The sequence below is a fragment of the Pavona decussata genome, unplaced genomic scaffold (assembly GCF_977016875.1).
Source record: "Pavona decussata unplaced genomic scaffold, jaPavDecu1.1 SCAFFOLD_188, whole genome shotgun sequence".
Taxonomy (NCBI): domain Eukaryota; kingdom Metazoa; phylum Cnidaria; class Anthozoa; order Scleractinia; family Agariciidae; genus Pavona; species Pavona decussata.
The window spans coordinates 191,524-213,813 of record NW_028145597.1 but is presented as its reverse complement, the minus strand read 5'-3'; the positions used below and the strand labels follow the sequence as shown (position 1 = coordinate 213,813).

Below are 22,290 nucleotides of genomic sequence, written 5' to 3'. Positions count from 1 at the left end.
ATCATATATATACATTAACATGAAACGTTAAACATTTAAACATTTTACTGAGAATATCTATATGTAATAAATTTGTCGCGACGATTTTCTAATGGTGGCTGTACGTAGATTGTATCCATGGGACACAGTTGTGCGCTGTGGTAGCAAGTTAGCAAGGACGCCAGTGTCCCGAACTCTCTGGATAAACTTAATGCATGCTGCGGCGCGCCGATCCGCGACACCAGTGCGTCCCTGTAGGGAAGCCCAGGAAAGATTATCTCTAAGGCTTTTTTCTGCACACCCTCAATCAGGAGGCTAAGATATTCCGGCAAATTTGCCCAAACTGGGGAGGCATATCCCAACACTGAACGGATCAGACTGGAGTACACCAGAACTAACTCCCTTTCCATCACACCTGACTTCTTCAAACAGCGCAGAGCGTACAGGCGTTTGCACGCTCTCTGAACAATGTACTCGCAGTTCGTGCTCCAGCATAAATTATCAGTAACATACACACCAAGCAACTTATACGTGTGGACGCGCTCGATTTCGGACCCAGAAAGTTGCAAAGGAGGAGGATGGTGCGGCTTATAGTGTAAGAAATCAATAAAAATCTCCTTGCACTTCACTGGGCCATGCTCAGTAGCATATGTGCAAATATCTCTTGCAATGAACGGAGAAAACTGGTGGAACACCTAGGTATAATCTCCACCACCGAGAGGTGGTCTACGTATTTAGCCCTGATCTTCCATTGCCTGGCTAGGTTATTAACAAGTACTGCAAACAGTAAGGGGGCCAATTTAGTCCCTTGGGGAATACCACCCCTAGGCACAACATGACCCGAGGTAGCACTACCTATTCTAACCGACTGCGATCTATTTGTCAAAAACGAACCGATCCAGGTAATTAGAACATTATGTACACCAAGATTACGCAGTTCAGAGCAAAGGACATTATGGTCCACTAGGTTGAACCCTTTGCTAAAGTCTGTAATAGCATAGCAGTGTCCAGTGTCCAGGGCTTCTAAAATACAATGTAAAATGTAAATTAAGGCATGTGTCGTCGTTATATATGCAATTGTATATACAGACGTTCTAGTAAAAAAAAGGAATTTGACATGATGTAGAAAAGTATTTGTACAAATTATTATATAGGTTTATATTATTATATAACCACACCATAAATTAAATCTAGCTGACTTTGAATGTAATGTAATGTTATTTTGTATTTAGTGAGTAGCGTAAGCGTTAGTGTAATTAACTTTGTATTTGATTGTATTACTCTAGTATTTGTGCTTTAAGTGAAAATAAAAAAAAATGTTTAAAAAAATCTCTGTTCCCCAAAAATCTTTCCTACAAATAAATCATCTTAGAGTTCACATGACATAGATGTCGTGTGTATAATAGACCTTTTCATGGTATCTGACGCCATAAGCTGAGAGGTTAACAACGAAAATTATAGAAAAAGGATAGAATTTTGAATTTTTGAATCTAATCGACATCGAATTTGCCTTTTGGGAGGTATTTTTCGTCAAATTATTTACGTCAAAGTTTAGAGAAAAGATTCATACTATGACGGTCGTAAACGAAATCTTCAAATTTGATAAATTCGATATCGAAATGCAGATTACCGACACGAGAAGGTTTCTAATGACGGCGAGTTATAAACGTCGTTACAAATCGATACAAACGTTCATACTTTTTTAATTTTCGAAAAGACTGAATGATGCTAATGAGGTATATGAACATAATTTTAAACTTCGAATGTTCGTCAATTTTGAGCGGAATTACAGAGGTTCAAAGCTTGTATTCCCCCCCCCCCCCTTTCCCCCAACCAAAACGTGTCAGAAACCATGAAAAGCTCTTTTCGGGAGGAAGTTGTTAATTAATTTGTAAATTAACTGTAACGAAATTTATAAAAATCAATTGAGACTGTAAAACACGTTTTATTTTTTCATCATAAGAGAGAAATTTTTGTCGAGTTAAATAAGATATCTCGTGAATAAAGCTAGGCTAGCTCAAATGGAATATGACTCCTGATATGGGATATTAATATTTTATTTCTTATCTCGAATAAAAATTGGTTCGTGTGTTATAGCTGATTGTGTTCATTCCTGGGTGGACGAATACTCAACAAGAGAAACTGCCCTTTATCGGAGTCGAGGCTCCACTCGCGCCCGTAGGTTCAATTTCTAAGCCTTTCACATACCAACTTCTGTCGAAATGGTACGCCTTTCGCATACCTAAAACAACAACAAAAAAATATTGTTACCCTGTCTTATACCTCAGAGGTAAGACAAAAAGAAACGAATGTCTTCTACGTTCTTGTTGGACCTAACTGCCTCCTATTCGTCCGTACAACGAGGGTTAAAAATGGAAGTTAAGTTAGCGAAGATGGTACTACAGTCGGACCTCTATTAAGCGGCCACCTATTAAGCGGCCACCCTCCATTAAGCGGCCACTTTCCAAAGCCCCGAATTATTTGTCAGTAAAGTGCTGTATTCGATACCTCTATTTAACGGCCACCTCTATTAAGCGGCCGCGGCCACCTTTTTGCTGTTGCAAGTTTAGTATTTATTGTTTTTTTTACCTCTATTGCGGCTAGCAAATTACCTTTTCAACCGAAATGGTGGCAGATAATATGAAGGTGATAACTGATAACTAAAAGAGCTGCAATTTAATCTCTACTATAATGACACCGATCAACTCCAACACTTTGCTAGCCTGCAGAGCAGGCGTTTTTGGGTGCGTTAGAAGGCCGCCATTTTGGATGCGTAGAGAATTGGGACTAGTGGAGGAGGGGCAACCCTCTTTCAGCTTTATCATCCAAGATGGCGGCATAGAGTATTCGTATCCTTTATCGTATCCCCAAATACGCCTGCTCTGCAGGCTAACACTTTGCCCAGTTTCACGGTTACCAAGACCTTGCCCTATCCGTCTATTGGCAAGGCAAATGACTTGATCTCCTTGATACAACTCCAAGCTCGTCAATGGTAAACAGCAGTGATGGATTGTTTTTAAATAAATCGTCCGTGAAATATTTTGAGCTAAATTTTTTACAGACTATTGATGCAAAAATGGCCTGTAAAACTTGATCTTTTGTTACACGGATTTGGATATTTTTCTGTACATAATCAACACTAAAAAATACTGTAGTTGTCGACTACATGCTCTTTGTGTTAGAGCTAGAACTTTGCACGGACTTGAAATGCGCAAATACAGAGCACCAAATGTTTTTTTTCAATGATTTTTACATTCATCTTCACATATGTTCACTTTTCAACAAGGCTTTTGCTATGTAGAGGCAATAAAATTACGTTGACTTCCATTTCTACCCAATTTATATTGTACCTCTATTAAACGGCCAACCTCTATTAAGCGGCCAGCTTTCAAAGTCCCCAGGGTGGCCGCTTAATAGAGGTCCGACTGTACGAAGCGTAGAAAACTTAACACGACAGCTACATGATCAGTCAAGGAGAACAAACTGCAAGTCAGAAATGCAACCGTGGACAGCTGGAAAATAACAGATATCTAGACCAAACACAAATCCACAGGTGAACGGTAGCAAAATATTTCTGGAACGCTTATTGTACCTCGACCAATCAAACGTGGGAAGAGGAGAAACTAAAATTCCCCATTGCGTTAGTGTCAGCTTTGAAATCAGCTGGTTTGGTTTATTTTGCCAAAAATAATTGCCGTTAATAAAAGCTTGCGCTTCATTTATCTCATGTCTGATTGGTTTTCTTCCCTAACACAATTAACATTTCAGAAGAGGAAGCGAGAGGTAGATACTGTTAAACACGACGAACACCCGAACGTACGCCGAACCCCGCCGAACTTTGCCAACCAGATTGGATCCCAAGCCCTCCGAGAGGAAACACTTACGCCTAGCACATTGGGAACAAAACATTCAAAATGGCGACAGATAGGTACGACAAAAGGAAACCTTGGACTGCAATTGTGTTGACTTGTCAAAACAAAACCAGCGCCCACACATTTCAGAAAGGTAGAAGATTCGATGATGTATATTGCTCCGTTGTAGCTGCCCCTTTCGACTTAAAAATTATAGATTCACGAAAATTTTGTTGGCTAATCAGGAACGCTTCCCATATCATATCAAGATATCAGCTTGTCAACTAGAAATTATTAATTTGTTGTTTAGGAAAGATTTCTGCACAGCCCCATGCATTGATTGTACATACACCACTATCATACTATTAACCCTCTTCCAAAATCGGCGAGCGTGAATTGAGTTTTAGTCGCAAAATGTATACATACAGTCAATTAATATATTGGGCTGTGCAGAGATCTTGCCATAGTTTACACTACAGTTAGCTGCCCCAGCTGTTTAAGACTAATCTGTTATAAATTGCTAATCTGCGATCTGATGCGCGAGGGATTCGGTTTTGGAAAATGATGTGGTGGCATTTAGCACCTCTACAAATGTACATTTGACAATTCAAGATTGAACACCTCTACTTTCATTGGAATCAAATTTCCTTGTTTTACCTCTATTGTGTTTTCATTTTTGTCATGCTCTGGGGATGAGGAAGCTTTTGACCTTTTTTAAGGCTTCAAAATTTGATAAGAATTTAAAAACTGTATCCAACTAGCTTGTTAATTTCAAGTACATTTTTGTAAGCCTTGTTTAAATAGGGCCTGGGTTAAGTGAGTCAAGGGTGAATTCCTGTTTAAACTGTGACTTTTTGGACAATGACTGAATTACGATTTAATGGAAACATTTTTTGTCTTTCCAGAACTCGAAATCCATCAAAGTAAAGGGTTTATCAATAAAGATGTGTTGCTTTTAACCTTGGAGGATCCCAAGGCCCGAGTTGGTAGTGGTGGAGCCACTGTCAATGCTCTGCTTGTTGTTGCAGAACACCTCAGTGCAAAAGCTGGTTTTGAGGTATTTAAATAATTTTAAACAAGGAATAGTTCATTTTTTATAAGGTGGGTTTGGTTGGACTAGTTTGGGGTGGAATTTTGTGGGTGATGGGGCATGCAAAAAAGAAAAAAAAAAAAGAAAAAGAAAACAAATTGGCTTTGTAAAAAAAAAGAAAGGAAAGGAGAGTGATGACCTTCTGGTTTTGATAAAATATCAGAAGTGACAACAGAAACTCTATATTTGTATTCATGCAAAGCTGTAATTTTTCCTTCCTTTTCTTTTTTTTTATCAGAGGTTGGGGCTCATTGACATTTTTAAAAAAATGTAATTCTGAGGGGAAGGGCTGATAAAAATAATTCTGGATGGAAAAATTCCACCAGCTCTCTCTTCCCTACCCTTCTCCTATGAGAAATGAAAATCTTTTAACTGTCTGGGTTTTAAAGAATCATGTTAAACTATTAGACCCATTCATGTTGCAGGGAAGGTAGAAATGGGGAGGAGGTGAGAGGGACAGGGGTTTCTGAAGATCTCTCTTTCCATGCTTGCCATAAAACTTCCTTTCCTTAGAAACTCCTTCTTGTGTTGTTTTCTTTTTCCATTTATGCAAAGGTTTTTTTAGGTTATTAATTTTACTTATTTCCCAACCCCTTGACAAATTCCTTTTCATCTGACTGTAGTACCAACCGTTTTCTTTCTGTGCCACTGTCCACCACTGCTCTCTTAACGTAAACACATTCGCCCAAACCGAGCAATTATTCAGACCTTGATTTTCAAGACTTTTTGATTTTCTGGACTTTTCTCTCTTGTTCCACTTCTCCATTGATGTTAACAATATTAACGAGTCAAAGATTTTGTAACTTTTAGGATAGAAAGTGTAACTAAATCTTTCAAAGAGGCTTGGTATACACCAACTGCTACATTGTACAGCTGTATGCACTGTGTGTCTGAACAAACAAAAAAATGGTCTACCCATTTCGGTGGTATCATCCTTGTACATTAAAGTACCAAGGTTTGTACAATGGAAAGTACTGTACAGAGTCAGTTTTTAGCAACATGAAAACAAAGTAATTGAAAACTATATATTAATTTATTGTTGATGCATTTAAAAATAAAATAATTAAACTCTCAGCAATAAATTGCTTTTATTTTCCTTTTACAGACTCTAACCCTCAGTGTGTTGGATAATGCCAACATTCTTATTATGCATATGGTGAGTACTTTAATTTACATTATTTGTAAAAAAAAATTTCCAAATGAGGCAAGGTGTTAACTAGTGGGAAGGTCTCCACTCTCCAGAGCGCAAGGGGCCTGTTACTCAAAAGTCCCGGTAATTTACCGGGCCTGATAAGTATGTTTCGGGATGTACTAAAAATCGGATGGCTTCCAATCAATGAGAGAAGAGATCTGAACCTCCTGAAATCATGTTTTAAAGCTTTGCATAACGCCGAGACCTGGCCAGATTATCTTAAAGTAATAAAACAGGAATGCCCCAAGGAACCGCGCTCAAGCAATTCAATTAGATTAGTGGTCCCGACCAAAAATAGCACTCTCCAAGATAATGCGTCGAAACTATTTAACAATCTACCAGACACTACTACAAACTGTAAAGACTACAGAACCTTTTTAAGACTCTCAAGGAATTTTTTAAGAAACAGAGTGCAAAGCAATTAGTTAGTTTTACTGTAATTGGTTTCCGTTAATCCTGTTTCTACTGTATAATTTGTAAATAACTTAATTTGATTTATTTTGTAATTGTGATTAATGTAATTTGACAGGGAAGAGCCACCCAGTGGATCTGTTAATAAACCATTATTATTATTATTATTATTATTATTATTATTATTATTATTATTATTATGTTTTTATTTTTATACAATCATGTATATTTTTATTTTATGTATGTTTTTTTGCCGATTAGACAGTGATTACAGACATGGTACTTGGCCAATGTTTTCATAGAATTATAAGATTTTTTAAAATTTAGTATTCAAAGCCTACCAAAATTGACTTCTGTTAAGAAACATTTATCACCAAAGACACTTATCAGGCCCATTCAGTTACTGTGACTTTTGAGAAAAAGCCCCCAGCTGTCATAATTTCTGGTTTTATACCCCTATTGTCTAGTTCCGAAAATATCCCTACCTCCCCCATGGAATGGATATTCCCTAAGAACCAGTCCAACCCGCCCCCACCCCTCCCGAAATTTCAATTTAGTTTCATTAACTTTCCTTTAAATGTTTTGGCCTTTGAGGGTCCCTCCCTCCCTCCCTCCCCTCCCCTCCCCCTCTGGAATTTCCAATCCCTTCTGTACATGGGAATTTTTTTTAGGGACACTTTCTGGAACTACATTTGTGTAGTATGTACATGTCGTGGTTCAAATATTTTTGTTTGTTTTAAAAATTTTCAAACCAGTTTGATATTTATTTCTCTCTGTCTCAAATTATGGTAATTAATACAGCAACTGCACAAAGGAAAATAAAAATTAAACTGATCTGAAAATTTTTAAGCCAAAAAAATTAAACTACAACATACAAAAATTGTTTTATTTAGGAATATCAATTATATTTTATATTTTTCTGGTATGTGCAGGGTCGAGACTTTCCATTCAGTTCATGTGGAAGGTTCTTAAACACCTTACCAGCCAAACATACAGAAGAGTCTAAAGAACATTTGTGCGATGCTTTGGTTTCTAATTTTGACCTGCTGTTGCATATTGTGTCAAATGTGGTAAGTTCTTTTACCATTATTTTATTCACATTACAGTACATGTTATATTGTCTAGAGCTTATTTTAATTAACAAACAGATGAGATAAATATTAACAGTTTATAGTTCTTTATCTACATGTAGGTCCTAAAACTTGGAATTCTCTTCCAAATACAAATCACCAGTTGGTTCATCATTAGCTTTTCTACCTTCAAGAAACAAATGTACAAGTTTTAATTAAAAGAATCTTGAATTTTCATTCCATTTATTCACAGCACCATTTTGTATTTATTGTGTTTTCGAGGTGACCTCTTTATATAGGCCCGAAGGTTTCTTGAGGTCTTCTCACCATATCTTTATGACCACTTTTGTCTTTGATTGATGTGTTTTGTGGCAAATAAAGATGATGATGATGATGATGATGATGATGTTCTTTTTTTTTTGTAATTTGAGTTTTGTTATTTATGGACTGTGGATCTTCATGTATTATACATGTAGTGCATGAAGAAAAAAAATTAATACATCACCTGATTGAAAAAAAAATTAAACCACAACATACTGTAGTTATACAGTCATGTAACATACACTTAAAAGTTAACTTTGAAGAAAGGAAAAAAATGTCTAGTGTGATTTAACAGTACAGGTGTACATATTGTGCGCAATGTAATATACATGATTCATTGTATTTAAAGGCTGATTTGTTAGCTACAGTGTATAATTTATATATAATTCTTAAACTCCTGTATCCTCAATGTAAAGTGGTTCAATTTGGTTGCAGCTATCAGTGAATGCTCCTCCTGGAGTTTGGGTCTGCAGCACAGATATGATGCTCACTGTCTCACCTGACTCAAGTATGCCGGGTTTCTTTCTTAGCAACTTACACATCCAGCCTCATTTGTGCTAAGCTTTATTCCAGACATACTCTTGAATATTTGCAGTATGAAACAGTGGGCACACATGAACCATGTGCTTGCATGCATTCTGAAGTCAGTCAATCAGCCGTCCATCTTTCTGTCTGTTTCTGTCAATCAGTTAAATATTCACTCAGTACGTCTGTCCATGGAAATAATTTATACACCATCTGTCAAGATTTTCATCCATGACTCAGTCAGTCAATCAGTAAAGTTGTGGTCATCGGTGGCCGCAGATTTAGGGAAGGATTAAGGTCAAGGGGCCTGGTGGGTTGACCCTTCGCCTTTTTGTCCCAGAAAAGTGCTAAAAGTACACAGTACAAAAATTAAGACAATCACAACTCATGGTGCAAAGTATACTAATTGCTCATAACTAATAAAGGGTAATTTATAAATTTCCTTTTAATTGCAAGGGATTGACTGGCAACAGTTTTCTGATGGCATCACCATGGTACTTGTTCAAGGAGAAGTAGACTATGCAAAGCATCATGGGGTAGTAAAACTGGGAAAGGAGGTAAATATTGAGTTGTTACATTGTGTACATTTAGCTGTTACAAAATTGTATTTTATAATAAATAAGAAGTTTTTTAAACCCCCCTCTTTAATGGCTCACCAATAGCTAAGTTTAACAGAGTACAAATGCTATGCTCTCCAAGCATAGTCATTCGAAATTATTTTTGATAATAATTCAACACTTCCCAAATAATTTATGGTCATGGTGCACTGAATATTTGATATACGTTACTTCATGTGTCAGGGAGAAACATGGCAAACTAAAGATTGTCTCCAGCTTTTCTGCAGTAAAACTGTGCTTTGTTATCAATGTGTTGAATAATAAAACAATAATTAACAACTATTCACGGAGGTGGAGGTGAATAGTCATGGATATTTACTGAACCGCAAAGCGGTGAGGTAAATATCCATCACTTTCACCGACTCTGAGGGGAATAATTGTTTTAGTATATACCACACAAGCTCAGTAACTAGTGGACCAAGAAATTATTTTATTTCGGACAATATACCGACAACTGGTATGAAATTTTAAAATCTTGCATGCATGCGATGTGGTAAGGGACTTCTTATTGTAGAAAGCTCCGTTAATTCCTACAGTGTCATTCCTTCAATTTTTCTGTGAAATTCGTCTTGTTGTTGAAACCATGCTGAAAAATATATGATATCCCATTGTTTTCATTGTAATTTTAGTGCTCGGCAGTTTTCGTAAACAAGGAATTGTAATCAGACAGTATTTTCATTTTTCGCCTTAGAATGTGAGGTTGAAAAGATTAAATAACTTACTATTTAATGCTGTCAAACCAAACTTTGTTGCCATTTATGTTATTTTTTTTAACAGCTCTCTCATTTATCAAAATAATTTCCTCTTAAGTAACCGTGGCGAAACGGTAAGCCATCTTGTTTCTCTTCAGCTGCTCGGAGGTGAATAGTGCTTGGCTAATCACCTCCGAGCTAGCCAATCAGCGTGCGCAAAAAGTACTATTTACTTGTGTGGTGTATAATACTACTAATAATTATTGTTATCTTGCTCAATCTTGTGGAGTATCCCCTGATTTTAGCCAACTTGGCCTATGGCCTTGTTGGCTAAGTATCAGGTGATGTTCTGTGCGATTTCACAGGAAATTGCTTTAAAAGTATTGATAGGTGAAGAAAGAGGTTTAATGTGATACTGCACTTATGTAAATTTTTTGTGGGGTGGGGGGAGAGGGTGGGGTGGGTTTCAGACAGATAACTTTCTAAAAATTTAATATGTTTAATTTTAATTTATCTTTAGGGGAAAGTTAAAGACATCACCTTTAAAGGAACTGATGATGAAATAAAAACCTGCACTCTTGTTAATGGAAAAGTTCCCATGGTAAGTTCACTGTAGATGCAAATAATTTAAAATACATCCATTAGTTGCATTGATCTACATATAAACACATTACGTAATTCTTGGGGTCAGTATTCCTGATTCTCCAAGTTTTGAATACACGCTACAGAAATTAGAGTGTTAACCTTTCTGCATCATGTCTACAAGGAGGGGAGAGGGGGTAAGCACTTGCTTGTCTACGTGTAGTTTTTGTTCACTTTTGTCCAAGGGTTAATTATTTATCAACACCTGCACCTGTTTGCTATTAATAGCTGTTTTTCATCAATTTATTGACACATTTTTGAACGTTTCAAATTGTCAGTACCGTATAATTTGTTTCTCTTGGAACAAAAGTCCAATTATTTTTCAACAAAAATTTAAAAGACTGACTTGAAAGTAGCGCAATTTATTCCAAGTGTTGCAGAGCTGTGTTATTTCATTGCCAAAGCTTTTGTCAGGTTTTTGGCCTCTTTCAGAGGGTTTAAAATTTTTTCATGTATCATTTCCATTGTTTGTTTATACCAGACTAAGCCTATTGATTTTTGATTGGTTGTTTGACAGGTCAGTGGTGTGGTATATTTCAATACGAAAACAGCAGAGAAAATCCTCAGTTTGCATGTGTTTGCCCCTCTTGATGCTTGTACTTATTACGGACTCGACAATGGAGCAGACCCAATACAGGTACAGCATGAGTCACTGCTCCTTGTGTGAGTGTGACTTCAAAAACTCGTTAATAATTCATAATCTCATTGACCTATCAAATGGTCGATAATACATCACATGCAGTGACTTTATATCGATAAACCTCCTCCTTATTAGTATGCTGTGTTTTATCAGCTGATAAAACACTCCTCATTAGTTTGAAGTGTTTTTCTCGTATGCTTATTTCCAACATTCACAAAAGCATAATTGTTATGAGCTCTATTGACACACGCTTTTCCAGGAATGTTTTTGAAGCCATTCAAAAAACTTGCAGCACATGTTTTATCGGGTCTAAAACCACTCGGCTGTGCCTCGCGGTTTTAAATCCCGATAAAACACTCTACTTGCTCGTTTTTTTAATTTAGCACTTTGACATACACTGCAGACTGAGTTAATTTTCTGATCTTATTAATTTTTTGTGTCCTTAGTGCTAGCGGCACAACATTTACTTGTACCCTTCACATTCACATCGCTGTAGTTACCACCATAATCACCCAAGACTTACTCCCGCCAGTCGGCAGAGCAATTGATGATCAAATCGGGAGGTTGTGGTTTCAATTCCAGCCATGGCCAAAGATTTTGTGTGTGCCTTGTGTGATCTCCCGTTTCCATACTACAGTAGGGCTAGATTTGCTTATAAGTGGGAAATTCATGGTTTCACTTTAGCTTTTTAACATACTCTGTACTTCTGAGTTAATTCTCTGATCTATTATTATTTTAATACTGTACCTCTTGGATTGATACGAGCTGAATTGTTTATTGTTCATGGATGTGTACATGATGTACAATCGTTTTCATGCAGTCATAATTATAGCTTTAGCTTGTGTTCACTTTTGTGTTCACGTTTTGTTGAGACTGAGACTGAATTTCTGATAGTTAGCGGCTAACCACCGGAAATTCAGAGTTAGTCTGAACGTTAAAAGCGTGCTTAAAGACATAAATGATAATTTTTCATTCTTTTTAAATAATAGCCTTTTACCAACTGTTTCATTTTTCATTGTAGACAATGACATTGTCAATATAAGAATGACATTATGTGCAGTCAATTTTTGCGTTTGTACACAGTGATTTTTTTAGACTTGTGTTAGTTTTAGCTTATGATGTTTTTAATTTCCATTCAAACATTGTCGATGCATTGAGCTTCTAAGAACCGTTATTATTTTGACAGAAATGTAGGTAAGCACATTGTACAACAGGAAAAACATTCAGCATGGGAAGTGTTAAGCCCTACTAACACTTCTTGTCACTTTATGTTTTCCTTTGTTCATTTAGTTGTCACTATTCTTCGACATTCTTCTGTGCTTGGCTGAGGATGTTACTGAGTCAGCCTTTGTTGATGGGGAGAGGAGCGGCTCATATGGACGCAGCACTCGTATGGGAACAAAATGCAGCTCAAAGAAGGAAATGACGATGATGAGAGCTGCAAGGGCATCTCTATGGAAGATCCTGAGAGGAGTCACACTTAAGGGAGGTACGATCAAACCCGTTTATACACTGTATGTTTTCCTCGTTGGGTCAAAGCTCTTTTACCGTCCTTAAAGACATGATTATAAAGTACACCGAAATGAACTATTATAAATAATCAAAGATTAGGGAGTACGTTCGATGATCTCGATCCTAGGCTCTTTGCCAAGTTCGTTCGTGATGTCATCCGCCCCTGCAAAATCTGCGGGGGATGCCAGATACACGTCCCAAGATTCATTCGTTGATCGATCGACTGTCCCATACAATCTCGACTCCAATCTGTATTAGGAGTGCGTTCTTTCTACGTCGAACGCAATAATTAATGCTAGCATGCAGAGTCACTATAGTACTCCTGGAGGCCACTAAGGCCAGAAACTACTAACACTCGCTCACACAACAGTACACTAGTTGTTTGTCAGTCACATGACCTACAGATTCCGGGGCTCAGGAAGTCCTGGATGTCTCCATGAACACTACAGTGGTGGAGCATCCTAACAGGTTATCGGAGTAATCGGTTCGACTCCTGTTAGGGGCACTCGGATTTCTGTTTTCCGAGCAGTTGTGACTGTGCCACGGAAATATAACCGTCAATGATGTGTGGCACATATGCCATACATCAACATTTAAATCCTAGCAGTATGTAGTCCGTTTGTCACAAGAACCTAGCTTAATGGCCTTAGCTCCCACGAGTCTTCTGTAGCTTGAGGTGGTAGAACTAGTAATCAGAATCTTGATCTTAGGTTCGACTCCTATCCTTGGATTTCTTTTTTCCGAGTTTGCCTTTGTCATTGAATTCTCACTACAGTCACAGTTGAACAAAATTGCCAAATTTTTAATAGTGTCTGTGGAAGTCCACATTGCATATTGTAAATGAAAATAAAATCGTTTTTGTTTGGAAATTTCTGAATAATCTGTGAGTGCGTTAGTTTAACATCCCTTTCTTCTGGCATAAAAAAGTTTTTTGTTTTAAGTTGTAGTATGCGTTTTATCAACTGTTTATATGCCAGAGGAAGGACAAAAGGAATGGGAACTCATTTAAGTTTAAAATGAGTTACTAAACTTCGGCGTAAAAAATTAAAAGACGAAAAAAATCCAGTTAACCAGCCTGAGATGTTGCAAACTATAATATATATTATCTCAACCAAATTTTTGCCAAATTTCGTTCTGTAAAATAACAAGTGCTACAAGCATTTCTTCAGTTTGCTTCTGCATTGTTCACATTCTCATAGAATGATGATCAAATGACTGATAGTGCCATTGATGTATTCATCGTACTTTTACAGTTGTGATTGAAGCTGGGGAGTTTGACTACATGCACCCGTCTGCAGAATGCTACAGACAGCAAATGCTGACAAGCATCGAAAAGTTTGGTGGTGTTCCTTTTGATTACAGTAGGCATACCCACGTCTGTTTGAACAAGGTAAAGTACAATGGAAAATCGAGACTTGCTACGAGTCGACCTCGCGAGTTTGGCGAGCGGCGCGAGCTTTTTTATGAGCTTTTTTAGACGGCGCCCGAGCGACGAAGTCGCGGGCGGTCCCGCGCCATATAAATCGGACGAAGGACTTTCTTGAAAGCCTATGGAAAATAGAATTACAGCTTCATTTACTTACTAATGATATGTTCTAAGACAAAAACTCAAATTACTGTTTCTGTTACATTGACTGCAAAACAGGCCGTACTTCTTGCGTCTGTCCGTCGTACAAACTAACGCGGTCTTTGAACGAAAGGTTAGATGTGCGTTTCTGAAACTTCCGAAAAGATTTCGGACCCGAAAACTATTTTACATGCACAAAATTCATTACCAAAAGTTTAATTTTTGATAATTTTGAAAATATGAACATTTTAAGTCAGTTTTCAAGATTAAGAAACACACTGAGTTAGTTTGTACGACAAACAACCGGCAAGCTGTAGAAAGTGGATAAGAAAATTACTTTTCGGGCGCGAAAGCTCTTCGCGGGTAACTTTGAGAAATACACACCCCTGGAGCGATGAGACTTCGCGCGTTGCGAATTTGCGCTTTCGACGATTCGAGTCTCCCTCTGTGAATTTCAAGAGAGATAAAAAAGGACTTCTTTTCCGGCCATGGATTAATGAACCTTAATTCCTGGTATTAAAATTCTAGACATCCGAAGAGGGAAAAAATGTTTTCTTGACCTTCAGACAATCCTCGGAAATCTTCTCATTTTGATATAAATGGCGCCGATATACTAGTGCACCCATCTACACAGTTCAAATGCAGCACTGCTGGAAGAGGTACTTACTTTTCACTCAGTTGCTACATCGGTTATTTTGACTTCTGTTCCCCACAGGCTAGCCCGGTTGAGCCCTTAGACGGAGCGGACCCTTCCGCTGTATTGGTGAATTCGATAATCGAAGAAGGGATCATCATTGGAAAAGATTCTGTTGTATCGCACTGTCATTTACAGGTATCGTTACATCTGCCTCGTCCCCAGTCGCTCGCTCGTTACTGTGGCGAGCAGTGGCGGTTAGGCCTCGCTTTTCGCCTTCCAATAAGCCCCCGCTTCGCGCTCGTTTCCATGCTCTTCTAGCTCGTATTCGCACTCATTCTGTAAAGAAGGGAGGAGACTGTGTAGGAGGCAGCCGTTACATGATTTTGTAGTCACTGATGTTATTTTTGGTTTGTTTTTAACATGAACTTGTCACCGTGACTGATATTTTTAATTTGTTGGATTTTAGGGAAATGTGACTATTGGCGCAGGATGTCTTTTGACAGGAATTGCCCCTCGTGATTTCAAGGTCAGTAACTAGTTTTTATTTACCGTAATCTTGTTCAAGTTGAAATTCGTTTTCGTTTCTGCTTTGCAATTTGATTGCTTGTCGTTGTTGACGTTGCCTTTGTTAGATTGTCTGTACTTTAATAATCGCAGCAACATAGAGTAATTTTACGTTTGCTTGGTTTTGCAGTACTACGCTCTGTGATTGGTTAACAAAACTCGCGCCACTTTCTCAACCAATGAGAATCCAAACCAAAACCAATCGTGTTTTCGCCGCACGCGTTTTCCCGCGCTTGGCGCCAGTTACATGTATTTGATTCGAATTCTGATTGGCTCGTTATGTTGTTTACATCTGTTGCGATTGGCCAGAGTAATTACTTTGGTTTTGGTTTTACGACACTCAATTAAGTATACCCAGTATACCCCTCAAGCAAGTAACAGAAGTTAAGTTCTTAGGTATTTATATTGATGAAGGTCTCACCTGGAAATCGCATATCAGTTATATTTGCAAGAAAATCTCCAAGTCCGTTGGTATAATGTACAGATTTCGTTTCCTTTTGTCATCAAACACTAAAAAATCTTTGTATTATACCTTAATTTATCCCTATTTAACTTATTGTACTACAGTTTGGTCTTCTACTTATGTAACAAACTTAAATCGCATTTTTCTTCTTCAAAAACGAGCTGTGCGAGCTATGACAAATTCTAATCACCTTGCACCTTCTGCACCTTTATTTGCACAATTGAATATCCTAGATATTTTTAAAGTAAATTCCTTTTATATTGCAAAATTTATGTTTTCCTATCACCAACGTTTGCTGCCTTCGCCCTTTAATTTATTTCCGACTGGTGGTCAAATTCATAATTATGATACTAGAACCTCAGCTCATTTTCGACCTCACACCTGCCGAACTAATATCAAGCAATTTACTATACTCTATAGAGGGCCAAAAATATGGAATGCTTTGCCATTATCAGTTACGTCTTCCCCTAGTCTATCCACCTTCAAAAGAAAGCTTCTTGATTTCCTCAGTTAATTGCATGAAACGTCCGACTCTGTTATGTCTTTATAGTCTTACCACCACCGTATGTTAAAAAATCTCAATACAATGTCTTTACTAGTCTTAAAGTCCCAACATATCTCCGAGGAGACCTCTCAGTATAAGCCCGGGGGTTTCTTGAGGTCTCCTTGCCGCTTCTTACTTCTTTTACTATTATTATTTACTCTAAACTTGTGTACTTGTAATCCTAGTCTATTATTCATTGTAACTTTCTATGTTTGTATGTCGTGGTGAATAAATAAATAAATAAATAAATAAATAAATAAATAAATAAATAAATAAATAAATAAATAAATAAATAAATAAATAAATAAATAAATAAATAAATAAATAAAAACCGCTACTGTGTAATGCCAGAGCTAGATCGTAGGCCATCGGATAACATGCTTCATTTACTGCTGCTCAGTGCCCGATCGACCCGACTTTATTTTGATTGATTTATTTTAACCGACTATTGCCCACTTTCACAAGAGTGGGCGATGAGAATGGAAACATTTTCTTGACGTGGCTCTCACTGGCCTTATACAGGTAAGACCCAAGAGGCACAAATAGCACTGTACAAAAACATCATTTTGCATTTTTGTTTTCGCAGGGCCTAAACTCAGGGATCAGTCTCGCTAAGGATCTGTGTATCCTGGGTTTTAATGTTTCTCTCCCAGGCCTCAGAGGGAAATCTCAGCGGGTTCTGGTGGTGTTTGGTGTTCACGATGGCCTGCAGGTGAGGAGGAATTTTATGAGGCAAGAAGAACTTAATTGTCAGGAACTTTTTGTAAGCTGCTTTGATAGCAGGGCTGAGTTGCTCGAAGCATGGTTAGGGCTAACCATTGGTTAAGAGGTATTAAAGCCTATAGGTTGTCCTGGTGTTTAACCTGGGTTAGCGCTAACCATGCTTCGAGCAACTGGGCCCAGATTGGTAAGGTAACGTAAGGTAAGAAAGGAAAAATTTTATTTTAAGAGGATACCACGTAACAGTAACTACTCTGACGAACTTGTGGCCCTCTAAATTTCCACGACCTTCCATAACCATTGAAGGAGAGTAAAAAACAGAAATGTTGATTCACTTTTGTTCCTTTTGGTAGATGCCGTCTTCGTCTCCAGCCAGTACTTACTGCAACAAGCCGTGGAATATGTTCTTCGAAGGGACAGGAATCAACCCAGAAGAAGTCTGGATTGGAGTGGTAAGCGTTCATTGCCTTGGGTCCAGCGCGCCGCGATTTCGCACTACAGCCTTAGCCGAAGGTCATTTGATAAGATTGCTGTTGTTTTGTTCAGTCAGAAGAATGGTTTACACCACAGACATTCCCCTGTTAGTGTGATAGTACCGCCTACCACTTTTAATAACAGATTTGAGTGTAAATGCAAGTTTAGACGGTCTTTCATCATGGCATCATATCCATTCGAGCGTTGTAACGTAAACTTCCTACAGACTTTTTTCCTTTAGGTCAATTTTATGTGCTTTCCCAGCTATAACGAACCCGGGAACTCTAATAAAATTACCAGGCTAGGGGCAACTTGTTCGAAACACGATTAGCACTAATCCAGGTAAGCTACCGTGACAATGGAGGCCACCGTGGTCCTGAGAATTCAGGGCTCTAACGTTTTAGGGGCTTTTGAAAATGGGCCCTACACTGTAGCCCATTTTGCACTGGAACCTCTTGTTTTCAAAAAGTGGCTGTACACAAATGTGGGACAAAGGGCAAAGAAAAGTTTGTAGGATGTAAATATACCGCTGAATGTAATTCAGTATTTTGAGCATGGGTAATTGCTATCGACGTAGAAAGAACGCGCTCCTAATACAGACTCGAGTCGCGACTGTGTGGAACAACGTTGGTTAAATGAATGGATCTTGGCACGCGTATCTGGCATCCCCCACAGATTTTGGAAGGGAGAGATCATCTAACGCAATCCCTAAACGTTGATTTTTATTTGTAGATAACAGTATTTTTCTTTCTTCAGCCAGAACACCGCAGAAGCCTTTGGAATGCAAAGCTGTTTTCTGTTGTCCACCCATTCGATGTTCTCAATGAAGACGCCGATAAAGATGACATCTTGTGGTTAGCTAGCACTGGAGCGTCAGAGATTCCTGATCAGCAAAAGATTAACAGGTTTGTTTTGATAAACCACGAAGACTCCGAATATGTCCATTCAGTGCATCTGAGCACAAAACCCTCTTTAATAGCAGTCGTTGAGCATATTCAGTTAAGAGACCACTTTTCAAGCCACATGGGATGCTGATGAACTAAATCGACAAACGTCTCAGAAACCGGATTCATTAGCCAAAGTATCAAGTTATTTGTTGGGACTCTTCTGGAAGCACTATTTTGACAACTGAGAATGGTTTTCTCTTCCTTGCTCTTCCTATTTTGTACTCTAAACTTGTTGATATGAAAAAATTATTCATCTGCTTTCAGGTGGCGCTCGTCGCTGAGGTTGTCCTTGAAGGATATCATGACGACCATCGATACATGTGCAGAGTTTGGCTGGAAGAAGAAGCTGTGGTTTGAAATTGGCAAAACTGAAGTGGAGAATACACTAAGGGGCTGCAGGAGCAACTGTATTCTACCTTTATTCAAGAGCTGTGCAAAAGAGGGCTTCGAAAAGGAGATCCTGGAGGTTTTAGATCAAGGTAACGAGCTAAACTTTTCACAAGTCGACTTTTCGACGGCTGAACTTAGTCGCAAAAGACGAAAATGAGTGACGAATTCGCGAAACCCGAGTGACGTTCTGTGGTTGATTGAACTCCGCCGAAAAACGGATTTTGAGAACGTCTTTTTGGAACTTTTTAACAGCACTGTTAAACTGAATTAAGGTTACCCTATACCTTCAGAGGTGTCGCGCGTCCAAGCGATGTAGCGCGTCCAGTTTAAACTGTAGATACCTACACCCCTATATCAAATTAAAGCTTATAGAGCTGGCTATCAAACTATACCAAGAACTTTAAAATAAAGTGAATTGTCGAATTTTTCACGACCTCTAAATGCCAGCGTCCGAATCACCTTTTTTAAAGCTACAAGTCAAAGCGAATTTTGTTTTTCGCTAATTTAATTTGATCCTCAGTTTCCGGACCCAAAGCGCTAAAAACACGTGTCTGCGTTTTGCCATATTCAATCACAATGAAAAGTTATAGAACATTTTCGAAATAGGATGAAAAAAATGCGGAGTGATCGTACAAAAATCACTCTCGAAGAAAAAATATTTCGAAAGAAAAAATTCACAGACACTTTTTTGTTGTTTATATGTTTGAAGGCAAACAAACAATTTCCCTTTGAGTTTTAGCTCTTTGAAGTGGCTCCTTTAAGTGAAAAAAAAAATTGATTCGAGAAAACAGCGCTAAAAATTCGGCAATTCATTTTATTTCAAAATTCTTAGTTTAGTTTGATAGTCAGCTCTTTAAGCTTTAATTTGATATAGAGGTGTAGGTATCTGCAGTTTAAACCGGACGCGCTTCATTGCTTGGAAGCGAGACACCTCTGAAGACACCTCTGAAGGTATAAGGTAACCTTAATTTTTTTCGTTGCCGCCATCCCTTCTCGTTCGCACGCTGTAGATCTTGAATTCCACTTAAGCAACCTTTGGATCCTTACCGAATGGTTTGATTCTCAAAGTCGAGGCTTAAACTCTTCATTGACCTTTTCCCATTCCCCCAGTTGCGTCCAACACCAGTTCCCCAGGCGTGGCTGCGCGGACCCTGGCTTGTGTTGCTGATGTATTAGGTGCGATGGCAGGAGAGAGGGCTGGGCTGAGAAGCGGTCCGGCGCGTAATGAATCCTGGATGCATGCCTTTGAACTTCTTGATGTAAGTGTACTTCGTTGCTTAAACACCCTTCATATCTTGGCAAAAATACTGACTTATGCAAGCGCAAACTTAAACAGGAAATTCCGGTATAAAAGGGGCCTGGCCTGGCCATTCTCACCTTCAGTTGTCAACTGACAAACAACATTCGTCTTTCTCTAAGACCCTTACTAATAAAATTGGCTCTGTTTTTGGAATAAACCCTGTTAACCGAATTAGAAACCGATCTCTTATATCGCTGTAGTGATGTTTTGACATTTTGAGGCACATTTTTTAAGAGCACGCTTGAGTCGACAACTTGCCACGACTGAACGGCGACCACATTTGCATTTCAGACCAACAAAGGCGTCAAAGAAAGAAGGGGCTTGCCCTTTTATAGTAGAACGTCTCGTTTTTAAATGGCAGCAGAAACGGTAGTGCTAGTGAGACTCCGTAAACACGTCGTAAATAATCGTAACCGCCAGGAAATAGAAAGTTGTTTGTTTTTCTTGCCCTTCGTTTTGAGACTGTTTCACTTGCAAACAACTTAAACACAAACGCAAAGAATGAAAGCATGACAAGACTCCAACTTTGTCTTACTTTCGCCATCTTCCACTGAGAACACTGTGGCTCACTGGACCACAAAGAAACCAAATAAATAACAGGCTGTTAAGTCATAATGCCTTTGATGATTGGCGTATGAAATCGTGAAAACCAATAATAGAACATTTAGCCCTTTAGAACAGCTAGCGAACAATTTCTGGTTTTACGAGCAAACACTTTTATTAACGTTCTAATTATATGTATTGTTCTCCGTAAAACTATCTAGAAAGGAGAAATCGCTGCAGGGATAAAAGCTCTTGCTTCTGAGCGTTCAAAATGGCTTGACAGGTAATGACTGATAGTTGAACCTCATCATGAAAGCCAGGCTTCGCCCAAAGCTTTTCATATAATAAATTAGTTTTGTTTGCATATAAATGAAAACTAATTTTCACTGATAATTTGCATGAAGCTTTCATAACGAGGTTCAAAGCAACCCGGAAATGGCCAATTTTGTCCGACGGAAGTGCCATAACTATCGGGAATCAGATTGGGAATAGCGTGTTGACTCGAACAGATTCCAGGAGTTTTTTTCAATGACAACGCGAGATCGTTTGAAGGATTTTCAGTCTTAACCCTTGAAGCACCAATAGTGACGAACATGAAAATTATCGTTACATTAATTATCGCTTTTTGATCATACATACAAGTCGTGGGAATAAAGGAAGTGATCACCAAAAATAAAAAGTCATGTTGTTTAAACAAATTCTCCTTACAGGTACCAAGAGAAATGTTTGGAGAAAAGTAAGGATTTTAAAAGGCTCAATCAACTAAATGTTCTAAATAGTCGTTCCCTTCCATAAACTTCATTTTTTACCTCGTTGCCAGGGTTTTGTATTGGAGGGTGGGGGGGGGGGGGGGGGGGAGTGGGGGCTTTTATTATAAGAGAGGCGCTTATTCCAGCAAAAAGTACAGTATGATGTTTTTTATGGCGTGCAGATTCGGAGGTGGAATACGAGTATGGTTCGCATTCCCTGGGACATGTATCTTGCTAGGCTTAACGCTTTCATCGCCTTTGAACGTGGTGAAAACTCGACAACATATTGAATTTTGCGTGTTGAATATGAGACGTTTGGGTGGATCCCAAACACAGAGAACGAAAGCACAAATGTGTTGCGAGCTCCCTTGGCAGCAAAACTAATTATCAAGATTTGAAAGCGGCCAAAATATACGTGAGCCTTAACAGCAATCAGTGTGCTCATCATACTGATAGGTGGACAGGTGTTGTGTAGCTTATTTATAAAATGGTCTCCTTTTATTTTGTTTCCGTTCAACAGGCCTGACCTGCTGATCCGAGCGGCGAGACATTACGAAGGAGCAGAGCAGGTTCTCAGAAAGCAGGCAGTCCTCACCGCTTCAAAGGTGCGTTACCTCGTCCGTCACGCAATCTTTTGCTCGGTTGTGATCAGTGATGTTTTCAGCATAAATTGAGACACCTCTCTTTGTTAACTAATCGACTTTGAAGTTTGTAAGGTTTTACAAGTGTCTCAACAAGGGTTAGGTCATATCTCAAGACGCTTTGTTATTATTTGGGCGAAACCAAACCGTAGCTCAAGGGTCTGATGTCGGTTAGACAGCAGAAACACATAGATAGGACGACTTTGCAG

At 38.5% G+C, this 22,290-nt stretch overlaps 1 protein-coding gene and 1 long non-coding RNA gene across 2 annotated transcripts in view; both read left to right on the top strand.

Moving 5' to 3' along the window:
• The first annotated feature begins 2 nt into the window (after positions 1-2).
• LOC146462420 (uncharacterized) lies at positions 3-2,006 on the top strand. Its single transcript, XR_014857135.1, has 2 exons — positions 3-1,912; positions 1,943-2,006. It is a non-coding gene; the product is annotated as an uncharacterized LOC146462420 (long non-coding RNA).
• A 1,833-nt stretch (positions 2,007-3,839) lies between these two features.
• The window catches only part of LOC146462419 (L-fucose kinase-like), a 28,077-nt gene continuing 9,626 nt past the window's right edge, over positions 3,840-22,290 (top strand). The window contains exons 1-19 of the mRNA XM_085085644.1: positions 3,840-3,984; positions 4,736-4,887; positions 6,026-6,076; positions 7,456-7,593; positions 8,350-8,422; positions 8,896-8,996; positions 10,269-10,349; positions 10,908-11,027; positions 12,321-12,519; positions 13,796-13,932; positions 14,825-14,941; positions 15,213-15,272; positions 16,904-17,029; positions 17,391-17,489; positions 18,268-18,416; positions 18,723-18,937; positions 19,959-20,107; positions 20,913-20,974; positions 21,961-22,045. Coding sequence (XP_084941770.1) covers positions 3,894-3,984; positions 4,736-4,887; positions 6,026-6,076; positions 7,456-7,593; positions 8,350-8,422; positions 8,896-8,996; positions 10,269-10,349; positions 10,908-11,027; positions 12,321-12,519; positions 13,796-13,932; positions 14,825-14,941; positions 15,213-15,272; positions 16,904-17,029; positions 17,391-17,489; positions 18,268-18,416; positions 18,723-18,937; positions 19,959-20,107; positions 20,913-20,974; positions 21,961-22,045 — 2,205 coding nt within the window. The 5' untranslated portion in view covers positions 3,840-3,893. The remainder of the gene's footprint in view (positions 3,985-4,735; positions 4,888-6,025; positions 6,077-7,455; positions 7,594-8,349; positions 8,423-8,895; positions 8,997-10,268; positions 10,350-10,907; positions 11,028-12,320; positions 12,520-13,795; positions 13,933-14,824; positions 14,942-15,212; positions 15,273-16,903; positions 17,030-17,390; positions 17,490-18,267; positions 18,417-18,722; positions 18,938-19,958; positions 20,108-20,912; positions 20,975-21,960; positions 22,046-22,290) is intronic.